The sequence below is a fragment of the Saccostrea cucullata genome, unplaced genomic scaffold (genome assembly GCF_032062105.1).
Source record: "Saccostrea cucullata isolate Sc308-1 unplaced genomic scaffold, CSIRO_AGI_Scuc_v1 ctg4248, whole genome shotgun sequence".
NCBI lineage: Eukaryota > Metazoa > Mollusca > Bivalvia > Ostreida > Ostreidae > Saccostrea > Saccostrea cuccullata.
Genome location: NW_026931129.1, coordinates 11,799 through 36,408, shown reverse-complemented (window position 1 = coordinate 36,408; position 24,610 = coordinate 11,799). Strand labels below are relative to the sequence as shown.

The 24,610-nt window shown below is 35.6% G+C and overlaps 1 protein-coding gene and 1 long non-coding RNA gene across 3 annotated transcripts; both read left to right on the top strand.

The window, feature by feature from the left end:
* The first annotated feature begins 8,692 nt into the window (after positions 1 to 8,692).
* LOC134231518 (uncharacterized) lies at positions 8,693 to 11,707 on the top strand. 2 transcript variants are annotated; one of them, XR_009984570.1, is made up of 4 exons: positions 8,693 to 8,841; positions 9,231 to 9,516; positions 10,070 to 10,247; positions 10,827 to 11,707. It is a non-coding gene; the product is annotated as an uncharacterized LOC134231518 (long non-coding RNA). The 2 variants fall into 2 exon arrangements; XR_009984569.1 differs by having other exon boundaries at positions 10,824 to 11,707.
* A 5,408-nt stretch (positions 11,708 to 17,115) lies between these two features.
* LOC134231517 (probable E3 ubiquitin-protein ligase HECTD4) lies at positions 17,116 to 21,657 on the top strand. Its single transcript, XM_062713471.1, has 6 exons — positions 17,116 to 17,255; positions 17,784 to 17,878; positions 18,129 to 18,259; positions 19,030 to 19,593; positions 20,709 to 20,850; positions 21,016 to 21,657. Exons 4-6 carry the CDS (start codon positions 19,484 to 19,486, stop codon positions 21,031 to 21,033), a joined length of 270 nt encoding a protein of 89 aa, XP_062569455.1. The 5' UTR covers positions 17,116 to 17,255; positions 17,784 to 17,878; positions 18,129 to 18,259; positions 19,030 to 19,483; the 3' UTR covers positions 21,034 to 21,657.
* The last annotated feature ends 2,953 nt before the right edge of the window (positions 21,658 to 24,610 follow it).

Here is a 24,610-nt window from a genome sequence, read left to right as displayed (position 1 = left end):
GACTGCTTAACATAATTATTTTACAAATGATGTACAATTTAGCTATGATTATATATAGCCTTACATTCTATACCAGATTATTGTTTAAATATAATGAACAATTGATGATGTGCCTTTGCCAATTATTGTAATTGTGTTTGTGCCAATAAAATATTTGTATTTGTATTTGTACCTGGCAGGATACATGTTATTGCTTTTCACAGATGCATAGGTGTCATATGAACATTATCAGCTTCTTCTCTGCAAACGTTCAACCAGTTTCAGCAATTTTGGCACTAAGCATCTATGGGTGAAGAGAAACAAAAATTGTGAATGCAGCTGCCCCCCTGGGACCTGAGGGATGGGGTGGGTTCAAAACCACTAAAATTAATGCAATCTTTAAAATCTTCTTCTTTCCTCCAGAAATCAAACAAACTGATGGCATGACTGTAATAAGCATTGAGTCCTCTAATAAAATTGTGAAATTCATGGCCCTAGGGATAGGGATTCTAGTGCTATGGTGGGGCTATATAGATTATAAAGTGACAATGCATTAATTATTTGAAAATCTTCTTCTCTGATGCTGGGTACTAAACAATTTAACTACATAGTTAAATAGTTATGATGAGAAAGGGTGCCTCTTATAAATTGTGAATTTCTGATGATGGCCCCAGGTTCAAGGGTTCTGATGTTACATGTGTAGGGTGGGGCTTTATCGATTAAATAGTGAAAATGCATTGATTTTTGAAAATCTTCTTCTCTGCTGCTTAGGTATTAAACAAACTCAACTTCATACATTGTTATGATTAGGAAGGGTGCCTCTTTTAAAATTGTGGATTTCATTGCTCCAGGGTCAGGGGTTCTGGTGTTATGTTGGGGCTCTATTGATTATGTATACAGTAAAACTTGTTTAGTACGAACACGGATATAGCGAATTCACGGATAAAGCGAAGTTATCTTGGATCCCCAGCTATATTAAATTTAACGAATTCCTTGTATGGATATAACGAATTACGGATATATATCGAAGCAATTTCATAGGTCCCTGTGACTTCGTTATAACCAAGTTTTACTGTACATGTGTAGTGAAAAACGTCTTTACTAGTACTACTGGAATTCAAGCAGTCAAACTATATTGGCATGATTGTAATAAGCTTTGAGCCGTCAGCGCTCTACATGAATTGTGAAATTCATTGCCCCAGAGGCAGGGAGTCTAATGCTAGGGTTGGGCTCCATTGATTGTATAGTGAAAGTGCATTAATTATTTGAAAACCTTCTCTTCTATTGAGTATACATGTATTAATTAAACTAACTATACATAGTTATGATAAGGAAGGGTGCCACTTCTAAAATTGATAATTTCATGGCCCGGCCCTAAGGCTTGGTCATGGATGATTATAAAGTTAAATGCATAAATTCATTGAAAACTTTATTTTCTGCTGCTGGGATTAAACAAACAAACAGACTGTCACTAAATACATACTGTAAAAGCACAAATATTCGTGGGGGATTAAATTTTGTTTATTTCGTTGTTATCCCTACTAACAACTGTAAATCCCGCAGGGTAACTTTCTTTTTTCCTAACATGTCCTTTATCATACCTGTCAACATGACAACTTTTGGCTGAGGTATTCTTATTACCATTTCAATAGTGTCAATTTCTAATCCTAAATATGTGTTATTTGTAGTAGGGCCTGCAGTTTTATCCTCAGCCAATGGGACACCAATATCTCATAATCTGTTGTAACACTTTTGAAATTTTCCATAAGGCGACTACATTCTGAGGTTCCCCCTTTCCCAGCAAAAATAAAGTCATCTAAGTAGTGATCTAAAGTTTCTAAACCAGTTTGAAATTCTGTTAACCAATGAAGGAATGTGGCAAATGTCTCCCATATTTTACAACTTATATAGCACAGCCCATTGGTAAACATTTGTCTATATAATAAAGCCCATCTACCGAAAACCCTAGCAAATCAAAATGTTGGGGCCTTGTACTACTGACCCCTGGGACTCGAAAGGGAGGTTGAAATCTGGGTACTCCCGGGGAGAGGGACTTCGCACTATTCTGGTTATAACTGGGAAACCCTTCCCCTTTGAATGAATGATATTGACCTGAGCTTGTTTGTTTCAAGGGACAAGAAGAGATGGGGTGATCATTGTTGCATTTAATACACATGTGTAGATACCCACAACCCTGTTTGTGACAGAAGCCTCTGTAGTTAAAGTTGAAACATTTGTTGTGCGTTATTTGCCCAGGTGAAGATTGGGTTGAGACAGCCTGTGGCGATGGGGCATGCATAAACATAAGCCATAGTTCATTATCTATCCCCGCCCAGGAAATTGATGGATCAACACTTCGTCTTAATCTGAATTGTTCATCATATTTCTTCCACCCCATCCCTCTTGTAGCCCCTAACCTTATATCGTGCATTGTATTTAAAGAGACCCTGCACTTCATCTTGATGGGCTGAAGCATAGATGCTACTGTAAATCAAAAACGCGTCAGTCCATTTTTCTATTGTGTTTATATTGATTTTAGCTTTTGAACTTTCTTTAGTAACAAGTTCTCCATTTTCATTGAAGTAAATTCTTTTCTCAGCTGTTTCAGTCATGGATGTATTATCCAATAGTAAACTTATATCAACATACTTAGAATTGACAATTTTTTCTTTGATTTTCTGAGAAACATTTGACGACAACAAAGTATTGACCAAATCAATCATGCATGGTGCTTCATAATCAAGCACCCCATTGTCACCAAGACTACCTGATGTTTCTGTTGTACTAGTTGTCCATCCTCTGGACAAAGTTTTTCTTAAAAAGTAATGGTATATTTTGTGGTTTATTCATCATATTTAAGTGAATCATAATGTTTTTGATAATATATATTCTAAAGATTTTATTCCTTGAATGTGCAGCTGTGCGCACTTTCTTATATTAGAGAAGACATAAGAATTAATTCATAATAAAAGTTTTCAAAAATTGGATTTGGATGAAAATTATCCTAATTCGATTCCTTAATCAATTCTGTCGTCTTTTTAAAAATTTCAAAGCATTTGGTTAATTTTTGGCAGTTTCCCGAGCATTTGAAATGGGAAAGTAATAAACACAATACACGAAAAATGGCGACTTTTTATGAGTGGCAGCAACCCTCTGTGTTGGAATTTGTTTTCTTTTTAAGAGACTTCTCATGAAAAATAAAAGCAATTTATCCCAGATCTTTAGTATCTAAATGAAATGAAAGTTTTCTTTGCCTGTTTCCTGTTCAGCATATAGTACAAAACATATGGATATAATAGCAAAGGACGCTGTCACTGTCGACCGTCGATGTTAATTCTCTTTTAAATGATGAATCCCTATACCATAAATATTCAGAAGATCACATGATGTGTCTTTTCTCTGGTTATAAATAAATGCAATAAAAGTTCTATTTTTGATAATCTAATAGATGTTAATATTTGACATGTACATTACTGACAACAAAATATATATTTCTGAGTATGCTATGAATTTTCCCCTTTGACCTAATTTTCAAAAGTTGACATATGATAGGGGTGCATATTTGACACACAATCTGCCATAAATTATGGCATCCTATTCACTAAAACACAGAAAGCAGAGGACCACAATTCTTTGAATGTGGTTTTATAATCTTGATATGGAAACATCCTCATATAATGTAGATTCAAGTTTTTTATGCCATGCATGATTAGGAATACATGTATACATAGTTTTTATCATGTCCGTCCTCCAACCTTCCATCTGTCTTTCCATCGGGCTCAAAGAAACTATTCTAGAAATTTTCATCAAACTTCATATGCTGAAAAATATTGAGGAGAACTCTGCAACTGCGTCAACATTTCTTGGCCTTGACCATGTTGACCTTCTTTTGACCTTAACCTCACTTTTAGCTCGGTTTAAAAGATTCTATTCAAGATGGACTGATCAAACTTCATATGTTGATGCATACTGATGTAAACTATCCAACTGCAGCAACATTTTTTTTTACCTTGACTTTTCCTTTGACCTTCAATTAACTGTCTATTAACATGTTTAAATTACATTGTTTAGTTTGATTTAAAGAAACCATTCAAGTTGTATATTGAAACTTCACATGATGAAATACTGATGTAAGCTTTACAATGTTTCACTCTTTTTGTCCTTGACCTTTCCTGTGACCTTGACCTCACTTTTCTAAAATTTTAAATGTCTAGATCAATTTTGAATAAATAATTCAAGATATATTTATCAAACTTCATATGCTGATACATACTGCTGAGAGCTATTTTAATATAAAATGCATCAACTTGTTTTGACCTTGACATTTCCTTTGACCTTGACCTCACTTTTTTAAAATTAGTGTTTATCTATGTTTTAAATAAATCATTAATTATATTTTTATCAAAATTCATTTGTTAAAAGTAAATTCATTGTGATGTCAGTTTTTCAACCGCAACAGCATTTTGACCCCAACCTTTCATTTCATCTCTCTTTTCTTAAAAAATGTGTTAAGCTAAGTTTCATTAAATCATTCGAGATATATTTATCAAATCTAATATGCTGAAAGGTATTAGTGGGAGTTATTCAACTGCATCAAAAACTTCCTCAGGTAGTGTAGATTCAAATTTATTCAAATCATGACCCTCTGGGTTTAAGGACGGTGCCACAATGGTTGACCAAAGTTTTACATAGAAGTAAATTTTAGGAAAATTCTTTAAAAATCTTCTTCTCAAGAATAGCAAAGCCAAAATTGATCATATTTATATGGAAGCATCCTCAGGTAGCGTAGATTCAAGTTTTTTCAAATAATGACCCCCCGGGATAGGGTGGGGTCAGTGTCACAATGGCCGACCAAAGTTTTACATGGAAATATTATAGGAAAATTCTTTAAAAAACTTCTTCTCAAGAATAGCAAAGCCAAAATTGATCATATTTATATGGAAGCATCCTCAAGTGCATTTCTTGTGTAGATTCAAGATTTTTCAAATTATGACCCCCCGGGGTAGGGCGGGACCACAATAGCCTGCCAAAGTTTTGTAAACATGGAAATATATAGGAAAATTCTTTAAAAATCTTCTCCTCAAGAACAACTAAGCCATAATTGATCATACTTATAACTGGAATTCCATTTTTTTCAGGGGCAAAACTTTAAAGAATATTGGAAACGGACCCCCCTCCCCCCCCCCCCCCATTTAACGTCATTGTTAAGGCCTCATTTGTTTGGACAATCCGTGTAAAATTTACGATAAAATTTTCTAAAGCTTTCAGATATAAGTGAAAATTTCATATTTAATGGAACAATGGTGTCCTGACACATACCTGAATTAACGGGATTTTTAAATGTTAAATGATCGTATCAAGAGTTTTTCTCATTAGCACATGCATGGGTCGCAAAAACGTTCTTTTCGAGGTTGCGCCACCTGGACATACAATTGCTTATAAATACATTACTAATTTATTATGAAATAAAATTTATTATTTATGGTTTATACTTAAGATAGAAAAGATTATGCTATCTTGTTATTTTAAAATTCGTTGATTTGCCTAAAACGGTTTTAATTTTATGACATTAGTCCACGAACTTTTTTGATAACCCCTCGTATTAATAGCATTATAATTGTATTTAATAAATACTAGTAAGAGATTTACTTGTATACAATGTAAGTAGAGAGAAACTGGATGATTTTGAATACATTATAAAGCTAAATGTTTAAGGCCTCTTGTTTTATTTTAATCCAGATCTACAAGTCTGCCAGTGTGCCAGTGAGGGAGTCCCTGGTGACCACAATCAAAGCCATTCTGCTCCCCCAGGACGACAGGACCTGCCCCTTCCAACAGACTTTGCCTGTGACAGGGGATGGTAACAGTCTCAGTAATCAGGTGTGCCGTGTCGTGGTCGAGCTTCAGACCCAAGCCTGTACTCACGGTGCTCGCTCACACAGGGCCCTGTAACATACTGTATTTGATTTTACGTACTCACTATATGTATACAATTTTTGTATATATATATAGTGATTACGTAAAACAAAAACAGCGTGTTACTGGCCCCTGTGCTCGCTCAGTATCTACAGGACATTGAGTTCGCTAAGGAGATCATTCAGCATTGTGGAGCCACTACTGATATTCTGAAGTCCCTTGCAAAGGATTATAATAATTCAGGTTTGTCAAATCTTGTTATTCATTTTTTTCCCACTAAATCTTTATGATTAGCTGAGACATTTTACATGTACTAAAAAATGTATTTTTATATTACAGGAGGTAGACTAGCTGTTGTGGAAGTCCACTGCAACAGACTTAGGCTACTACACAAGGATTGTGCTAAACCTCCATCTCCACCCAGCAAGCTTGACAGTCGGGCTGTGAGTAAGTTGAAATGATTAAAAATGAAAAATTTCTGGATTAAGCAAAATTAAAGTAAAGCTTTATTTACAAAGAGCTAAATCTTAAACTCAAACACATACAGCATCATTAAATAAGTGAGACCTGTACAATGTTTATGAATCTAAAAAATGAGTCTTTATTAATTATAGAATAACACTTTGTCAAATTGAAAATTGTAAACTGTGTTTTGTACAGAATCAGGAGATGTTGCTGGATGCCAATCGATCCTTCCCCCGGTCCAGGCCTTTTTATTCTCTCAGAACATGACTGGAGTGACCTTCCTTGGTGACCTCAGCACAGGAAGTGGACTACCCAGGAGCACCATGATCTACGCCATCCAAGCAGTTCCACAACAGGTAGAGCAATACCAGGAAAAACCGTAAAGGCTAATTTCTCTTGCATAAATGCCTTGAAAATAAAGATTTTAATCTTTATTCTTTTAATATTTAGCATAAGTTAGAATTCACCTATATTCCTTTAAAGGACAAGATAGGGTAAGACCAGTATTTGGCCCCCAATTTTGGGTGTCTTTCAGAATGATCCAACAGTTTATCCATGAAAACCTGTTTTCACCCCTGCCACAAAATGAGTACTGGTTTTAAGATTAAGAATATACAGAGGTCGCAGTGAGGTCAGGAAATAGGTAAATTTTGAAATTTCTCATTTTCATGCAAATTTTCACTAATTTTACAGCACATTTTCTTTTGGAAAACATAGAGCACACGCTTGCCTATCTACCAAATTTATATATTTTATACACTGATATCAGATGCAGTATATGTGTAAAAATCTCAGATAGGCAAGCTTGTGCTCTATGTTTTCCAAAGAGAAATGTACCCAAAATATGATGAAAATCCACCGGAATTGAGGAAATTCGGGAAAATGTCCTATTTCTGAACCCTCTAGTGGCTTCCATGTAGCCTTTGAATCAAAATTAGTGCTTGTCTTAAAGTAAGCTTCATTTTAACTTCTTAACTACAAACGATCATAGTTTTATCAGTGTTCTGATTTTTATATCAAAAATTTGGCTGTTACCCTATCTTGTCCTTTCTATGCGTTCATGAAACCCATTAATTCAGAACGAAAAATATTGAGAGAGAAACAGTTGCCCCATTTCTTTACTTTTAATACAGAATCCAGCATTTTACTGGGATCTGGAGATCTGTTCGTTTGGAGACGGTCAGGAGGAGAACGATGTGGTCATCTCGTTTGGCTTTGCTCTGTCGGCCGACAAGAGAGATGGAGCCTGGACTAACCCTGTAGGAACATGCCTCTTCCTAAAGTAAGTCCTTCAGTATAATTTGAGTTTTTCTATAGTTTTACATCTGCATAACATGTAGCCTTTAATAATTCAGTTTTGTTCCCAGGATGAAAAAAAATGTGATCAGAAATAAATCATTCTGTAGCAATGGTAAGGCTGTCCACTACAATGGGGCCAGTCTACTGCAGTGGAGGAGTGTTAGACTAGACATCACCCTGAATGCTGGGGACATAGCGGGTATAGTTTGGGAGAGGACAGGAGAGTCCCCCGTACAGGGACAGACCCCCAGGGGGAGGTTCTACTGCAGTGGAGGAGTGTTAGACTAGACATCACCCTGAATGCTAGGGACATAACAGGTATAGGGTGGGAGAGGACAGGAGAGTACCCCATACAGGGACAGACCCCCACGGGGAGGTTCTACTTCACATATAACGGGCACGGTCCATTCAAGTTCCAAAATTGTGGTTTCAAGAACTGGTATATTTTTTATTTTGATCTATATAGATCAATTTAAAGGGGGAGAAAATAAGCACCTCCTTCAAATTTACCTGGTCTTAGAACCTCTGTCAATCATTTGAAATTAAGCCTGGGATTGGATACTTTGATTTGATTGACATTTAGCTTGCTGCTTTTGTGTATATCTTGTGTACCTTGTCTGGAGATCGTACCGACCATCGAATGAACTTTCAGGCTTTTGATGCCTACCGCACTGTATGCCAAGCTGATAAAGAAGCAATCAAATCGTTTTTTTTTTTCTTTTTTTAATTCATAAGAATATGCCATAAATATCAACTTATTAAATAAATGACAAGAAAATCATGGCTATATAATATATAAATTTAATTTTAAAAGAGAGTATTTCATATCACGATTACAATTGATAATTTTAATTTGTTTTCAGGCCTGGAAAGATTACATAATGAAAATAAACAGGTCCAGAGCAGGGTAAGCAAGCTCTCAACTTCATTTCTGACAGTAAAATTGGTTCATAAACTAGCTGTTCATGTTAATTTCTCTATTCTAAATTCAGAGAAGCTTTCAATATTGCAGTTCCTGATTGTGAGACTCACTTAAGTCTGTGAAGACTCAACAGGAGTCTGGGAATTTCCATGGTAGATAATCTCTATTGTGGGCCCAGGTAAAGCCATAACCAGGAGACATGCTGAATTACTGAAACAGAAAGATCCGAAACAACCGGGAGTGGATCTAAGTACTTTCAGGTTTGTGTACTGTAAATATACTACTGACTGTACACAGTGTTTTCCTGTTGTTACATGTAGATAATATCATTAGTGCAAAATTCAGTTGGTCTCATTAAAATTTAGAGGTTACAATTTAATTTGAAACGTTTGCAAAAAATTTAACTAATAGAAAATTAAATTTTACCCCGATACGCAGAGAAATTTTGCTTCCAAAAAATGAAAATGTTGATATTTATTGATGTAAGTGATTTTTTTTTAGGGGGGGGGGGGGGGAGTTCTTGTCATTTTTTTAAAAAAGACAAATCCTAAATGCCTACATTTTAATTGACCAAAAAAATAATGTAAGGATTCTTAGGTATCTTAATGGTAATTTAATATTATTTAATGATATTGTATGGATATTTCAGAACTCTGAGTGGAAGGGTATGTTTGGCTCCAATGAATCAGATTCCTCCTCCAATGGTTTGTCTCCAAAAGCCCGGATGTCGACCCTATACAGAAAACTGACGAGAGTCTGGAGAGGAAGCTAAACACTTCACAGACCCTGAGTCAGGCATCATCTTCATCATCGGGAAGCTTTGTAATGATGTCACAGAGTCAGGGGTCATCTGAGGGGTCAGTCACAGAGTCAGGGGTCATGTTAGGGGTCAGTGAGGTCTCTGACAGAGAAAGGCACCGACTAAAACCCCACCAGTAAGAACCGCCATGTATAAGTAACTCAGATGCTTTAAAATTTTAATTAACTGTGCTGATAAACATGTGATATACCGTATATACTCGCCTATAAGTCAGATTTTGGGAAGTTAATCTCTGGTCTAAAACTCTTTGTCTGACTAATAGGCAAGCTATTAAAAGTATATGATTTTATATGAGGTCATTCCATATCTGATACTGAAAACGTATCACATTTGGCTGTGTATTCTTTTTAGCGCTTTTGGTGGAAAGGAACTTCCACTAATTCAAATACAATTAGCTAAATGTCTTGACATATATACATAAATAAGAACATTGAGAAATGCGCTAAATCAAATCTACGCTAACTCATTAAAAAATCAATTTCCACTAAATATCGTACACGCTAAATATAATACATTTACAGTACATCAGCTAATTGAATATACACAACCGACTTATAGGCTAGTATATACGGTACATGTAGATTTATTGTATTGTATGTGCTAGTGCTAAAATACTACTGCTATTTGAAGCATTTAATCCTAAAAAAATACAATGTTTTGAATTACAGAAAAATATCCCTGCAAGATAGTCCTGAGGAACATTGTCCACAAGAAGCGAGACTTGTACACGACCGAGTCTAAAGATTTACTGGAGATAGCCTGGGAGAGGAGGCCCCCACCCAGTAACTGGAAACCCAAGGGGCTGCTGGTGGCCCACCTCTCTTAACACAGGGCGGCAGTCAACAGGTAGGGAGGGGGGCAGGGCACAGAGAGTACTGATTAATGACCTGTATAAAAAGAAAAGTGTATCATCAAGGGGAATAACTCTTCTAAGCACTAACATCTATCTTCTCTATGTAATACTATTTAGCAATGATTTTATTGAAATTTAACTGACTTAGCCAAATAATTTGTAATTATTCGTAATACGATTTTGTAATATCGATATATTGGCAATATGCAAAGATTAAGGAATTGTGTCAAATGATTAAATATAAGAATGGACTCATGAAAGTTTGTTATTAAGCGAAACAGTAAGTCGGAAGTTGTTTTGTGGGAACATTTCAGAGCATATCTTAAATAAAATCAACAAGATTTTTTTTCCATGCTGGTTACTTATTATAGTTATGTAAATTCTGCATGTAAATTAAGTAAATATAGTAAGAAAATGCCATTTTTATTACATTGAAAATATTGCAATACATAACGCAATACAGTTAAAAATATCACAATATATCGCAATACGAAATCTCGGGCCAATACCCAGCCCTAGTAATTATATACTAGTACATGTACATAATTAAAGAATGTGTTATTTACTAGCAGGATTCAAGTTTCTCAAGACCAAGCATTCTTTGCCACGGACTCCAATGATGGTACAGTCAAATTATGGGAGTCTGAAAAACTGGAGGGACACAGTGTTGCTAACCGCTCTAAACAGACCCTCAAGAATAGTTGAATCCACACTTTTCAAAAGTTATGTCCCTTGACCGCCATCTTAGGGGATGAACCCAAAGAATCCTCACAGTAGCCTTCGAAGTTTTCAGGTTTGTAACTTTGTCATTTGACTGGGAAGAATCGTTGCATAGTGTACACTGATTGCCCCATGTTGGGGCTACATGTACCCACACATCCAAAGAAAACAATTTAACTCTTTACAACTTACTGAACTATTATGCAACATACACTTAATGTTCACGTCATAGAAATAGAAATTTACCATTTCCCCGTAAGCACCTTTTAGTGTGGAATATGTTTCTATAAAGTTTAGCATACATAATATTGTGACGTTATATATTTTATTCGAAAATAACTTAATTTTCTTATTTTTTAAAGATTTTTGCAAGTATGAAATAGAAGGATATTGGGAAAAAATTAAATATAAAATGAACTTTTTAAAGTGTGAGAAAATGCGTGATTTAAAAAAAACAGGATGTGCATGATTTTGCGTTAGAGATAGGAAATGGTATATGCGTTAAAAAGTGTGACTGCGGGGAAGGGTGTTAAAACACAGTGGATTCATCATAGCCCACCCAAATGTTTGGTAGCATAAAAAGGAGAAATGTTGTTTCTTTCCCTCTTGACCTTTTGGTTGACCCTGCAAAGGGAAGCAACTTTTGTAAAGTGTGGATTGGTCTATTCTTCTATACCTGGTAAAATAACAAATTACTTTGATTTACACTGTATTATGTCATTGATTTTTTTTTATGAACCCAATTTTCTTTAAATTGTCAATGCCTACATGGATGATGTGTCGAATGGAATGTATCCTGTTGTTCATATTCAAAAAAAGTGAGGTGCTTTTTTATAACACCCCTCCCCTCTCTCCAATGTTTTATTTTCATTTATCTGAGATTCAAATAACAGCAGATTTTGCATAACTTGATATCTGTATGTATGCTGACTGGGGTATATTTTTTTAGAACACAAGAATCGGAGCAAACTTTGGAACGAGGCCTTTTGCTTTTGGCGAGGGACAGCAACACAAGGAGGCGGCTAATGGAGCGAATGACCTGACCAGAGAGATCAGGGAGAGTTTCTGTCACCTGCCATTCCACCCCCACACTGACGGTGAGAACGAGGGAAGCCCCAGCCCTGATACCACCATGGTGGAAGAAATCAAAGCCCAGAAAGGACCCCCATGTAAAACTGCCACCATACCAAAACCACAGATGATAATTTCTTGAATTAAATGTTTAAAAAGCAATTTTAGAATTTAGAATAAAATTACTCAAGAATTGTTGATTTTAACATTAACGTTTAACATGTATATCATCACCGATTATGACGTTATATGTCTTTTTAGTCATGTGACATGTGCCCTGTCTCTCCAAGTTTTACTGTATTTCAAAATGCCTGATTCATTCCATTTCAGTCTAATGAGTACAAGTTGAGGTTTACCTGAGAAGTGAGGGTGTCCTGGTCAGGTTCTGGTACCCAATAGAGATGTTAAAGAGGCCCCCACAGGGACTGAGAAAGTCAAGCATCACTGGGGGACAGACAGATGAGGTTAAGTTATAGGGAAAAGATTACCAATTAATTATAGAAAGTATAGAAAAGCCAGGGGAAGTTTTAGGAGTGGGGTTGATTTTTGAAATAGCATGTTATTTACTGCCGAGCTCTGTATGTTGCGGAATAGGGCAATTTTGACCTATAAACTCCATGGGACCCTGTATTTTTAGCTCACCTGAGCTGAAGGCTCAAGTGAGCTTTTCTGATCACATTTTTGTCTGGCGTCTGTGTGTTTGTCAGTCTAGCTGTCTGTCTGCAAACTTTTCACATTTTTGACTTCTTCTCAAGAACCACTTGGCCAATTTTAACCAAACTTGCCACAAAGCATCTATGGATGAAGGGGAATCAAGTATATTCAAATAAAGGGCCACACCCTCATTCAAGGGGGGATCATTGAGAATGAGTGAAAATTTGGTGGTATGTCTTAAAAATCTTCTTCACTGTGCCAGAAAAGATGAAACTTATGGGTAAACATCCTCAGGTAGAGTAGGCTGACCAAAGTTGTAGATTCAAGTGTGTTCAAATCATGACCCCTGGGGGTAGAGCGGGGCCACAATGGCCGACTAAAGTTTTGTGTAGAAATATATAGGAAAATTCTTTAAAAATCTTAATTCTTCTCAAGATACCCTTCTCATTGCCACTTTTCAATAGTATATTGTAAACCAATTTCTTCTTTTTCTTAGCCACAATGTTCGGGTGAGCAATGTGGCCTATGGGCCTCTTGTTTTCAGTGATACCAAGGATTTGTCTGAAAATACAATAGGTGAGTACTAAGAGGGCCTAAGATTGTATTGAGTTCTATGGGAAATTAATTGGTACTCTTTTCCCTATAGAGACCCCCATTTTAAAAATTATGTCATGTGACTTTAAAGACAGAAATTGTTACTTTAGCTATTCTAGACAGAAATTGTTGCTTTGGCTATTCTACTCATTGAGTTTTAGTAAGCTAAGAATAATGCCAGATATATTTGAAACCCTGAGGGATAAATTAGCCTCAAAAAGTGAAAAAGTGGGGGTTGAAGACCTTGGACAGGGGGGAGGGCAAGAAATAGGTATGTGAAGATGAGGGTAAATTGGCAGTACAGTCAAGAGGGTGCATCAGGTAGCTCTTATGGTAGAGAAGAGACAGACTAGGTCGCAGTTTGCAGTTGCAGGCCTGGAGGTCAGTCATCTCTGCCATAAGAAGTTATGCATCGATCCCATGCACCTTACTATGGAGCCGCATGCCACTAACCAGGAGAGGATCATTTTCTGTGGAAGACAGTATTGTAAAACCTTGACCTAAATAAGAACTCTTGCTAACCCAGTTATTTTTTACTTTCCCTTTGCACACCAGAGAGTGTTTTCTGCATAGTGCATTAAATCTCCCATGCAACATTTCAGTATTGCATGTTTGGCATATGAGAGCTTGTTTTTTAATTTATCTGCATCTCGAGCATATACTACATGAGCTTAATTAATCTCAGCTGTACATACGAGGGCTGTTCAATAAATAATGACCTAAACTATATAACATACATTACAGATACCATTTGACATTAAACTTGACTTTCTCTCATTATTGAATCTTTCATGAATTTATTATAACAGTTTATGTGACCACTTTTCATCACATAGTTTCATCGTGAGAAGCTCGGAAACAAGGGCTTTTCGAGACACTGCATTATAAATGAATGGTAAAGAATCAGTAAACTAGAGTGAAAATAAAAGCTTCATTATAGCTGTCGTTAAACTTGTTAAAAATCCCAAAGAAATATGTGAAATATATACATTTACAGAGTGTCAACAGCATCTTATATAATGGGCAAAATTATATAAAAAGTTTGGTTTTTTCTGACACATAGCAAATTTGATTCTCTTGGTACTCAAAGGTCACATGACCTTCTTATCAAGTAAAATTCTGATCTTTGTTTTATTTTTATGGCCTTTCTGATAAAAAACAGCGAATGTCTGACAAGACAGAAATTCAAAAGCAAAGAGACAAGTAAATTTCTTAAAAATCGAGTTGTCAATATATTCGTGAGACTGGGATATTTTTTTGCAAAAAATCAAAAGGTTTATTAGAGGAAGGACCGTCCTTATACGAATTTCTTCAAGACAGCGTCCAAACCTGCATGCCCTGAAGAGTAAAGGGGTTTTCGGGATAAACAGAAAGTTAATGTTTTTTCCATGAACAATATTCGCAAAGTTTTGACCTTTTGCTATTTTCAAACTTGAAAAAACACCTTTCATAGGGAAGAAACAAGTCCGGGAAATCATTGGAGCTGCCATTTTCCAGTTACCCATATCCAAAAATGAGTTCTACAAAAACTCAGAAATTGGCCATCTATTTTACTTAGAGGAGATTAATTAGTAAAATCATGAAGACTAAAACATTGAAAAGCGTCTTTTGCTTCTTTCTGAGCACCGAGGACATTATTTATTGAACAGCCCTCGTATGTCAACAGCATCTAGGGCAAAATTATGCAAAAGTTTGGTTTTATCTCTTATCTCTTTGGCCAATTTCTGGTTTCTGATTGGGACAAGTGTCGAGTGTCAATGTAGTGAACTGGATATTTTGCAGCAGACCACACACCCCAGGAGTGGTTACACTCGATGGTTAGCAGTTCCCCAATCATCACACCACGGGACTGCAGTAAGTGGCCATGTTTTGGCCATGTTTTGCAAATTTTATTTTTACTAACCATTTTAACTATTTGATGTTTTGATGTAACATTTTCAGCAAATGAGTACACTGTCTGTGTCGCCGGCTGGAAGGGTGTCTCACCCACCCTCGAGTACAGGGCATTATTGTACATGCCATCGCACTGTACGGGGATGGCATGTGGGGAGTCACTTCCCCTTAGAGTGTTGACATCCACCAGCTGGCGACACCGGTTACTCATGTCAGCCTCATTTATATTTTCAATCATGGGCATAATTTTTTTTGACATTTTTGTAGGGAATTACAAGTAGGAGGGGGAGTGTTGGTCAGAAGAAGAATTTTCCTCATTCCATCATTACCTATAGGAGTTTGACTGAGGCCAATTTGTAGACCGTGATTCAGAGTGGCAGCTTTCCTTCCCGGGGATTTGGTCTCAACCTCCCCGTATAACTTGTACCGCTGGGATACAAACAGGCATTTTGTGCAGTGGAGGTCCATTCTACTTGCGAGACCACGCCTATCCTCAGATGCCGAAGTCCCACGTGAGGGGTCCATCACAGTCGCGTGTCTGTAGCTGGTGCAGTGAGACAACTTCATTCCATTCATCTCGGCTGTTTTCCCCAAGTGTAGAAGTCTGTGGGAATTTTGGTTAGCCAGCCTAGGTAAAGTCACAATGGTTTATTTGCATGAAACTGTCAACAGGTAGAAGAGCATGAGAGTAGTCAGTAGAGTTATTTCCCTTAGACCTACTGACTAGACATACAGAACTTAAATTCAGCATCATGTAATTTTAATTGTTTCAACTTAACACTTATGATTTCTTTGTAAATGTAAAAATGTAGTTCAGCTGCATGTATCACATTTAACTTTGCATGTATTTACATGTAATTGTGTATAACATGTGATCACCCTTAGAAACTTAATTTTTTTTACATTTTTAACTTGATATCTGATATATAAATGCTTAATCTGTAAGAATATTTGAAAAATATTGCTTTGTTATCATTGTTTTATACAAAATTTGACTTACTGCACTGAATCCTTTTCATTTAAGCACTGTGGTGGGGTTTCATCTCTCAGCTTCCTTGGGCGAACATTCCCAGCACAAGCATTTCCTCTTTTTCCGCAGCTGACGGAATGTCCGAAATTATCTTATCAAAATCTCCTCGGACAGTCTGCTGTATGGTGCAGGTAAGTTTTCCTCCTCTTTACTTTTCACCCCCTTATTATGTGGCACATTTTGGGGCTTGTAACCATGATTTATAATGACGTTTTTGAATTTTGGCATTGCTTTAAATTCTCCTTGTTTAAGCTTATAATTCCAAAAACTTGAAAAATAGTTAATGCTGTTTAAGGCTGCAGTGACTGAAGTCTACTGTGTTATCAAAATGGGGGGAGGGGGTTCTTTTGTCTAAATTAATTAAATTAAACTAAATTAAACAAAGATGATATAGGGGGCACCTGCACAGGGCCCTGTAACATACTGTATTTGATTTTACGTACTCACTATATGTATACAAAAAAAGAAAAAAAACCAAAAAAAGTTCCTTTTTTGTATATATATATATAGTGATTACGTAAAACAAAAACAGCATGTTACTGGCCCCTGTGGGCACCTGCTATTTCTCTTAATAAAGCTTTATTAGATGGGGGAGGTGAAACTTTTCGTACATACTTAATCAGCAGGGGGACCAGATAATTAAGAATCTTTTGGTATATCAGAGTCAATAATGATTAACTTTTAATAATCAACAAAGAGTTTGCCAATTTGTCCTTTTGAAATCTTTGTATATTGCCTTATTTGCTAGGTTTTCATGCAATTTTGGACCTATTTTCAAATTCGGGGTAGAATCCACCCTTATGAAAAAATTGACTCAGTTTTGACTTAATATCATTTTATTAACATCATAAAACAAAAAAACTTCATTGAACAAATATTTTATTTATTACAGTCACAAATATATCCAACTAAGATCACCGGTCAGAAAGTCATTCACTCTATTGAACTGTGCTGGTAGCAGTAAGGTGTCATCTTTTGAGATGGACACAGTATCCAATACACTGAAGTCACAGGACTCAAATTTCATACATGTTCACAGGTGGGTGTATAGTCTTTGAAGTAACCACAACTGACTAATTCTGGGACAGGTAAGTATGTAAGTATAGGAATGAGGGCACCAAATCCCCGGATGTACACATGGCTTTGTTTGTTTTGGAACATTAAACAGAATACTGAAGGGGTAGGCGTTACACCATTGGCTGAAATTAGGTATTTCATTGTTTTCATTTTAAAGTAAAATTAATGACGTTTGAAATAAATGATGGGATGAGGGAATATTACAGAAAGTATAGAATTACCAGGGAAGATTTTAGGAGTGGATGTTGATTTTTTATGCAATGTGTTATTTACTGCGGATCTCTATAAGTTGAAAATAATTGCAATTTTGACCTATAAACGCCATGGAACCATAAATTTTTTTCAGTATTTTTTGTTAGGGCTTAGAATGAAGTTTGAAATGATGCTAAGGATTTTTCTGAAATTTTCAAAGTAAAGTACTGAGAGGGCCTAAGATTTGTATAGAGTTCTATGGGAAAATAATTGTTACTCTTTTCCCTATATTAAAAAGAGAGCTGGCTGTCGCCATTGCTAGAGCTGCCAGTCAAGGAGAGGATTATTTGATTGAATTGACAACCCAGATCTGCATAATTATTATGCTTCCAGGTATTTTATTAAACACCTTTAATGTATTTCATTAAGAAAATCTAAATGGTAAACATATTTCATAGTCTAAAAGAAATTCATGAATTCATATTTTTTTCACAGAGCCTTTTATTTTGTGCAAACTGAAGGTCAATGACAAAACTTCAGGACAGGTCCAGGTGAAATATGGAGGTGAAAGAGCACATAATGCTGATACTTTTTAAAAGAGATAGTTTAATTTGTTACATATTCTTGTTTGCTTTTATTTCAGACTGCCCCTGAGATGTTTCCCTATGTAGAATTTCCTGTAACAGAGGTCAAGGTTAACACAGACCTCCACTTTCCAGGGGCCGGGTGTCTGGTGGTGTCCTGTAAAACCGACTCCAAGGTTACAAAGAAAGAGTAGGCACATTTTCTCTATTGCTACATCTTATGTTTAACAATGAATTGAATGACTTTTTAGCTCATCTGAGCCAAAGACTTAAGTGAGCTTTTCTGAGCGAAATTTGTCCGTCGTCTGTTGTCATTATGTTGTCGTCGTTGTCATCATTGTAAACTTTTCACATTTTCATCTTCTTCTCAAGAACCACTGGGCCAATTTCAACCAAACTTGCTACAAAGTATCCTTGGGTAAAGGGGATTCAAGTTTGTTCAAATTAAGGTCCACATCCTTTTCCAAGCAGAATTAGAGAAAAATTAATGGCATTTATAAAAAATCTTCTTCTCAAGAACCACTATGCCAGGAAAGACGAAACTCATGTGGAACTTCATCCTCAGGTAGTGTAGATTCAAGTTTGTTCAAATCATGACCCCCGGGGCTAGGGTGGGGCCAAAATGGCTGATCAAAGTTTTACATAGGAATATATTGGAAAAATCTTCAAAAATCTTCTTCTCAAGAACCACTGGGCCAGGAAAGATGAAACTCATGTGAAATCATCCTCAGGTAGTGTAGATTTAGGTTTTTTCAAATCATGACCTCCAGGGCTAGGGTGGGGCCAAAATGGCTGACTTTTATGTATCATAATTGTGTACATATGAAAATTTTCGATTATACTGTATATTTTATGTTGTCATGGCTGTTTGTAAAAAATCTGAAACTTTTTTGATATGTATGAGATACATATGAGGACTATTCATATCACATAGGAAAGAAGATTTGTTTACTTTTCTAGGACGGCAGTCCGGTACTTTAGTGAGTGGAACAGGAATTGTTATTGGTGTATCAGACAAAGGTAGATTCTCCACATATTTCCACACTTTGATGGAGGTTAATCTGGTGGTGGCAGAGTTGCGATATGAGGATTAATTCAAACCTCCTCCCAGTCTCAGTCCTCCTCCTCCTCCTCAACTCTGGAGACTGCATCCTCTTCTTCTCTACATCCCCTCAGCTGTCCCACATCTTCTGCCAAGAGGAAGAAACTCAAAGCAAAAAGAGATAAAGAGAGAGGAGGAGCCGTGCCCAAGAGATCCACCACTGCTCAGCGGAGGAGCCGTGCCCAAGAGATCCACCACTGCTCAGCGTACAAGTGAGAGTGACTCCTCCATGTCTCTGAGCCATACGTCTTCTTCAGATGTGACTCTGTCTTCTTCCTCGGCCTCTGCTTCTCCCTCCACCTCTGGGACTTCATGGCCACTGCCGGGAGTGATCCTGGAAAGGGGGATTCTAGTGGAACTAATGTCAAAATGGAGGATATACTGTGGTTACACAGAGCTGTCACTGTATCCAAAATCCTCAGGTAGCTATTTTAAAGTTTGTGTTAAAAATGGTGATTTCAGGTTACAATTGAAGGAAAAAGTATGCATTTTCAAAATTATGGATTCAATTTTCTCTTGAAGTTAAATCAAAAGTTGAAAAATATATTCCTCTTCATTAAACCTAAAAGTGTGTGTTTTTACAGGTGCCTTTTCATTACTTGCAAATCCTATTGTTTATTTCTTTGTATCAGATGTATAAAATACTCTGAGTAAACCCCTCTGTGTCCAGTTTGACATGTATGCTGGTGATCACATTTATTTTCAAGAAAAAAAACATAGTAAAATACTCTGATCCTCAATGTTTTTTTTTTTTCTTTAAAAATTAGGCGATTATAAAACATTGCATGATTATTACCTGGTAATATAATTTTCCCGAATCAGAAAACCAGCAAAAGTCTCACCATGTTTTTCTTTATAAAAATAGTATATATAATTTTCAGGTGTGCTCATGATAATTTTTTAATCAATATTTAATTTAAAATGTAACCAAGGGTCTCAAAAAATATAGTGGTTTGGGATTGTATATTTTTCATATATGATTTCTGCATATTTTATTTATAAATTATAAATTTGTGTATTAACAATGTTTATTTATTGTTGATCCGGTATTTTCTCTCCGCACAATTAAATTTTTTATTACTTTTGAAAATCATGGCGGTCAATGTCACCCATATCTAAATTAAAATTCGGAAACACATAGTTGCTGAATATTTGGCTTGAAGATAGATAAAATATTAATCTGACAAAGTTTCAATTATCAGAAGCCTAAAGTACCATTTGGAAAAGTTTACAAAAATTTAAACACGTACTTGCATTTCGTTTGCTTTGTTTTCCACAGAGATGTTAAAACAAGTGGATAGGCCTACACCATTTATTTCTTGAAATACGTTGTATTAAATATGTGACCAAACTTCTCATATTCGAATACAAATTTTCCATTCGAATATTCGTGAAAAACTATTCGTTCACGAATGTTCGAACATTCGTTTCAGCTCTATGCATTTTCAAAATTATGGATTCAATTTTCTCTTGAAGTTAAATCAAAAGTTGAATATATTCCTCTTCAGTAAACTTAAGTGAGTGTGTGTTTTTACAGGTGCTTGGGATTCAAGGAGAAGCATGGGAGACGTTTTCTGAATGACGCTGTATCAGATGCAGCCATTACTCTGAGTACCCCCTCTGTGTCCAGTCGTATGCTGGTGATCACAGGAATTCCTCCGAGTACCTCCCCCAACACAGTAAAATACTCTGATCATCATGTTTGTTTTTTTTTAAGAAATTTGAAAGATTATAAAACATTATGTATTACCTGGTAATATTTGGAATTCATTCAAAAAGAAAAATAAGCACCATGGTGACTATTCTTTTAAACCTAGTCTAATGTCTGTATATATAATTTTCAGGTCACCAAATGCTCATGATAAGCCTGGAAAAGGGAAACCTTCTAAAAAGTCTCCAAGGGTCTCCAAAGAGAAAGTGGTTTGGGGAGTTGTAGAAAACTAAAGATATTTTATTTATGGCAATTAGGAACTTTGTGTAGTAATGTTTACTCTATTGTTTCCATGGTATTTGGATCCGGGCCACAATTAAAGGGTGAAGGTCAAATTGCTAAAATGTAGCGCATGTAGGAAATTCATATGCCTCCCTTTCAATGATAAAAATAAAAATAGCTCACATGTTTTAGATACTTTTTGGGTATAGAATAAAAGTATAGTGTCTAAAGTTTACAATGATATGAAGCAAGGTGCATTTCAAGCGAAAATTATGCCTAGAAATATGAATTGAAAAGAGCATTCATTTGGTTTGTTTACACTCTTTTTGCCGAGTGAGAGCTATCCTGAGGTCATGACGTCAGAAGTTTATTAATAACCAGGGAATTCCACATTCAACACCCCTATTTCAGGATGTGAATATTTATCTGACACATTGCTGTATCATGTCAAAGAAATTTTGGAAGCAAAGATTTTTTAAAAAGTTACAAAGAAAATAAAACAAATGTTTTTACTATATAAGTCTATATGTAAGCTAATTGTGGTCAAGGTCCATTCAGGGGATGGGGTGGGGTGGGGGTATATAATTGAGGATATGGGAATTACTGTATATATGTTTAGTATAAGGTATTAACTTAATAGCTTTTATGATACCTCTGGGGGGCTATTGGCGTTATGAGAATTTTCATGTAATACATGTATGTGTATTGTATGCTTTACAGTTTCAATGGTATATCGCCGCCCCGGGTTATTAGGGATATTAGAAATTTCATATAATTTTGCATAGTCTGTATAGTTTCAGAATTATACCTGAGTTAATTGAAGTATAAATGGGAATTTCATACATGCAGTGTTTATTATGTATCTATGATTAACATAATCTTATGTCACACAGGTTTATATAGGGATTTTTCATGCAGTTTTGTATAGTTTACTTTTTACTCTCTGTGTCATATATCTTGGGTTAAAGAGGTGATAGATTTAAATATGGATCGAACTGTATACTTAATACTGTATACAGGGAAATTTTCGCCCCCGTTTTGTTTTCGCCCCTTTTGCCCTATCCTAGCTTTTGGGCGAATTTAAAATGGAGCGAATTCAAAAAATACAGTATAATTTCATTTAAAAAAAAAATTGGCTGGGCGAGTTTAAAATGTGACGACATTGTTTTCAAGCGTTTAAGGGCAAAAATAAATAGGGGGAAAATTGCCTTGTATACAGTACATGTAGTTTCTATAATCCAGTTCTCCTGATACTTGGAAATAGTTTAACAGAGAGGTTGCCCTGTTTATTTTCTAATGAATTTTACTTAACTTTAGTAACTAAGCTTTTCAAAGTAGGCTTTTGAGTAATGTTTGTCATACATTATTAAGGATATAATATGCGACTTTGTTTAGGGTTATGGATTTATTGCATTATTTAACACAAATATCATTTCTCTGATTTATCTTTCACAGATTTTACAGATTCATTTTTGTATTGTGCACATGACATTTTCCATAATTGATCTGGGATTATATGACTATAAGCTTTGGAAATTCTTAGCAGTATTATTATATACACACTTATTTTTTCTAGCTAATATCTCTTGTTAGGAGATTACAGTTGTTGTTTTGAACACTTTTCTGGATGCATTATAGGTTTCCAATGTTATTCGCTTATTTTGAAGGAGGTGGCTGTGAAAGAGGAGGGGGGGGGGGGGGGTAGTGGGTGGCAAGTGAACCATAGCAATATGTTATTTTGAAATTATCTAAATATAAGTATTAAAGATTTTGCTTTGTTTATTTCTTTTCATTTTGTTGACTTACATGTATGTATAGATAGTAACAGGAATGAATTTTGCAGACAAACATGAAATTGTCTATATAATGTTTGTCATGATCTCTTTACACGTACCCAAAGTACTTCCTAAAGTAGGATAAAAGAAAAAAATTATTGACCGACTTGTTTTAGGTGTGCATTTGCTCAAGAGAATTAATTAATTCTTTTCAGGGCTTAGAACTGTTTTTAAATTGGTTATGTAAATATTTGCAGAGACCTGAAGACTATATGTTGCGCTTTATGATTCATGAATTAAACTCGGTCAAAGATGATTCAAAACTCAAACATGCAGAGCACTTTACAATGCATATTTGGATGCTTGCATTTGACACTCTTAATATCTATAAGTGTGCTCTAGACAAAGACTATAGTACAGTGCAGGCTGCTTTAATGCACTTGATATTCTAGAAATTATACATGCATATGTTAAGCTACACATATGGATGTGATAGCCTTATACTTTGTTTACTGGTAATCTTATGCTCTGTATGCTGGAAATCTTATGCTTTGTATACTGGTAATCTTATGCTTTGTATGCTGGTAATCTTCTGTATGCTGGAAATCTTATGCTTTGTATACTGGTAATCTTATGCTTTGTATAATGGTAATAATATGCTTTGTATGCTGGTAGCCTTATGCTTTGTATACTGGTAATCTTATGCTTTGTATGCTGGTAATCTTATGCTTTGTATGTTGGTAGCCTTATGCTTTGTATACTGGTAATCTTATGCTTTGTATACTGGTAATCTTATGCTTTATATGTTGGTAGCCTTATGCTTTGTATGTTGGTAATCTTATGCTTTGTATATTGGTAGCCTTATGCTTTGTACACTGCATCTGACCTATATCTACACTATTTCATCATAACTTGCTTTTTTTGCAAGTCAATAATCAGCCTTGCTCATGGGGTACATCCACCTTAGGCTTTGTTTTCAGGTGCTCTGGTATTCCAGGGTTTTGTGTATGTTCAATTTATTTCCTTCATTTATATGTCAGAGCTGTAATTATCTGTTGCAATTTTTTTTTATGTAAATAAATATGTTGATGAATTTGTTATTATTTCTATAAATTTTTATGGACATTTCTTGTCTATCATGAAATGCCTTAGAAACTAATAGGCCTTTATACATGTACATAGGAGTAGCATGGTACAATGGTTGGAGCATTTATTGTAGAGTTGTGTCTGAGTATTAGGGCGATCCTAAAAATGTGTCTCAGGTTTAAATCTGGGGTATCCCCCCAAGAAACATATATTAAAGATCAGTCCTTCAGGTTAGGCACTGGGTGCCCAGTATAATAAAGTTCAAATTTGCAGTCCTCCAACGTCAAATGGTGATATACCAGTATCTGTATTTGTATCAGAGCTGAATTGGATCAAGATGTACAATGTTCTGATTGTAATTCAAAGTCTAATGACTCTTAAAGAGAACAGACTTTAAATGAATTTCATATTATAAATTCTTTTAATTTGATATGCATCGAATTTTTGAAATAGAAAAAAAAGTTTCTAATTTAAGGAGGAATGCCACAACAACTTTTTATTTCTATATTATGTCTATCTTTGCAATTAAAGTGTGTGTGTGCGTGGGATTGGTAACAAGTTTTGCCACTTTAAAAAACCTTTTACACTTGTTTACATGGTTATATGAAAATGATGGGGGGGTGTGCGGGGGGGGGGGGGGGGGAT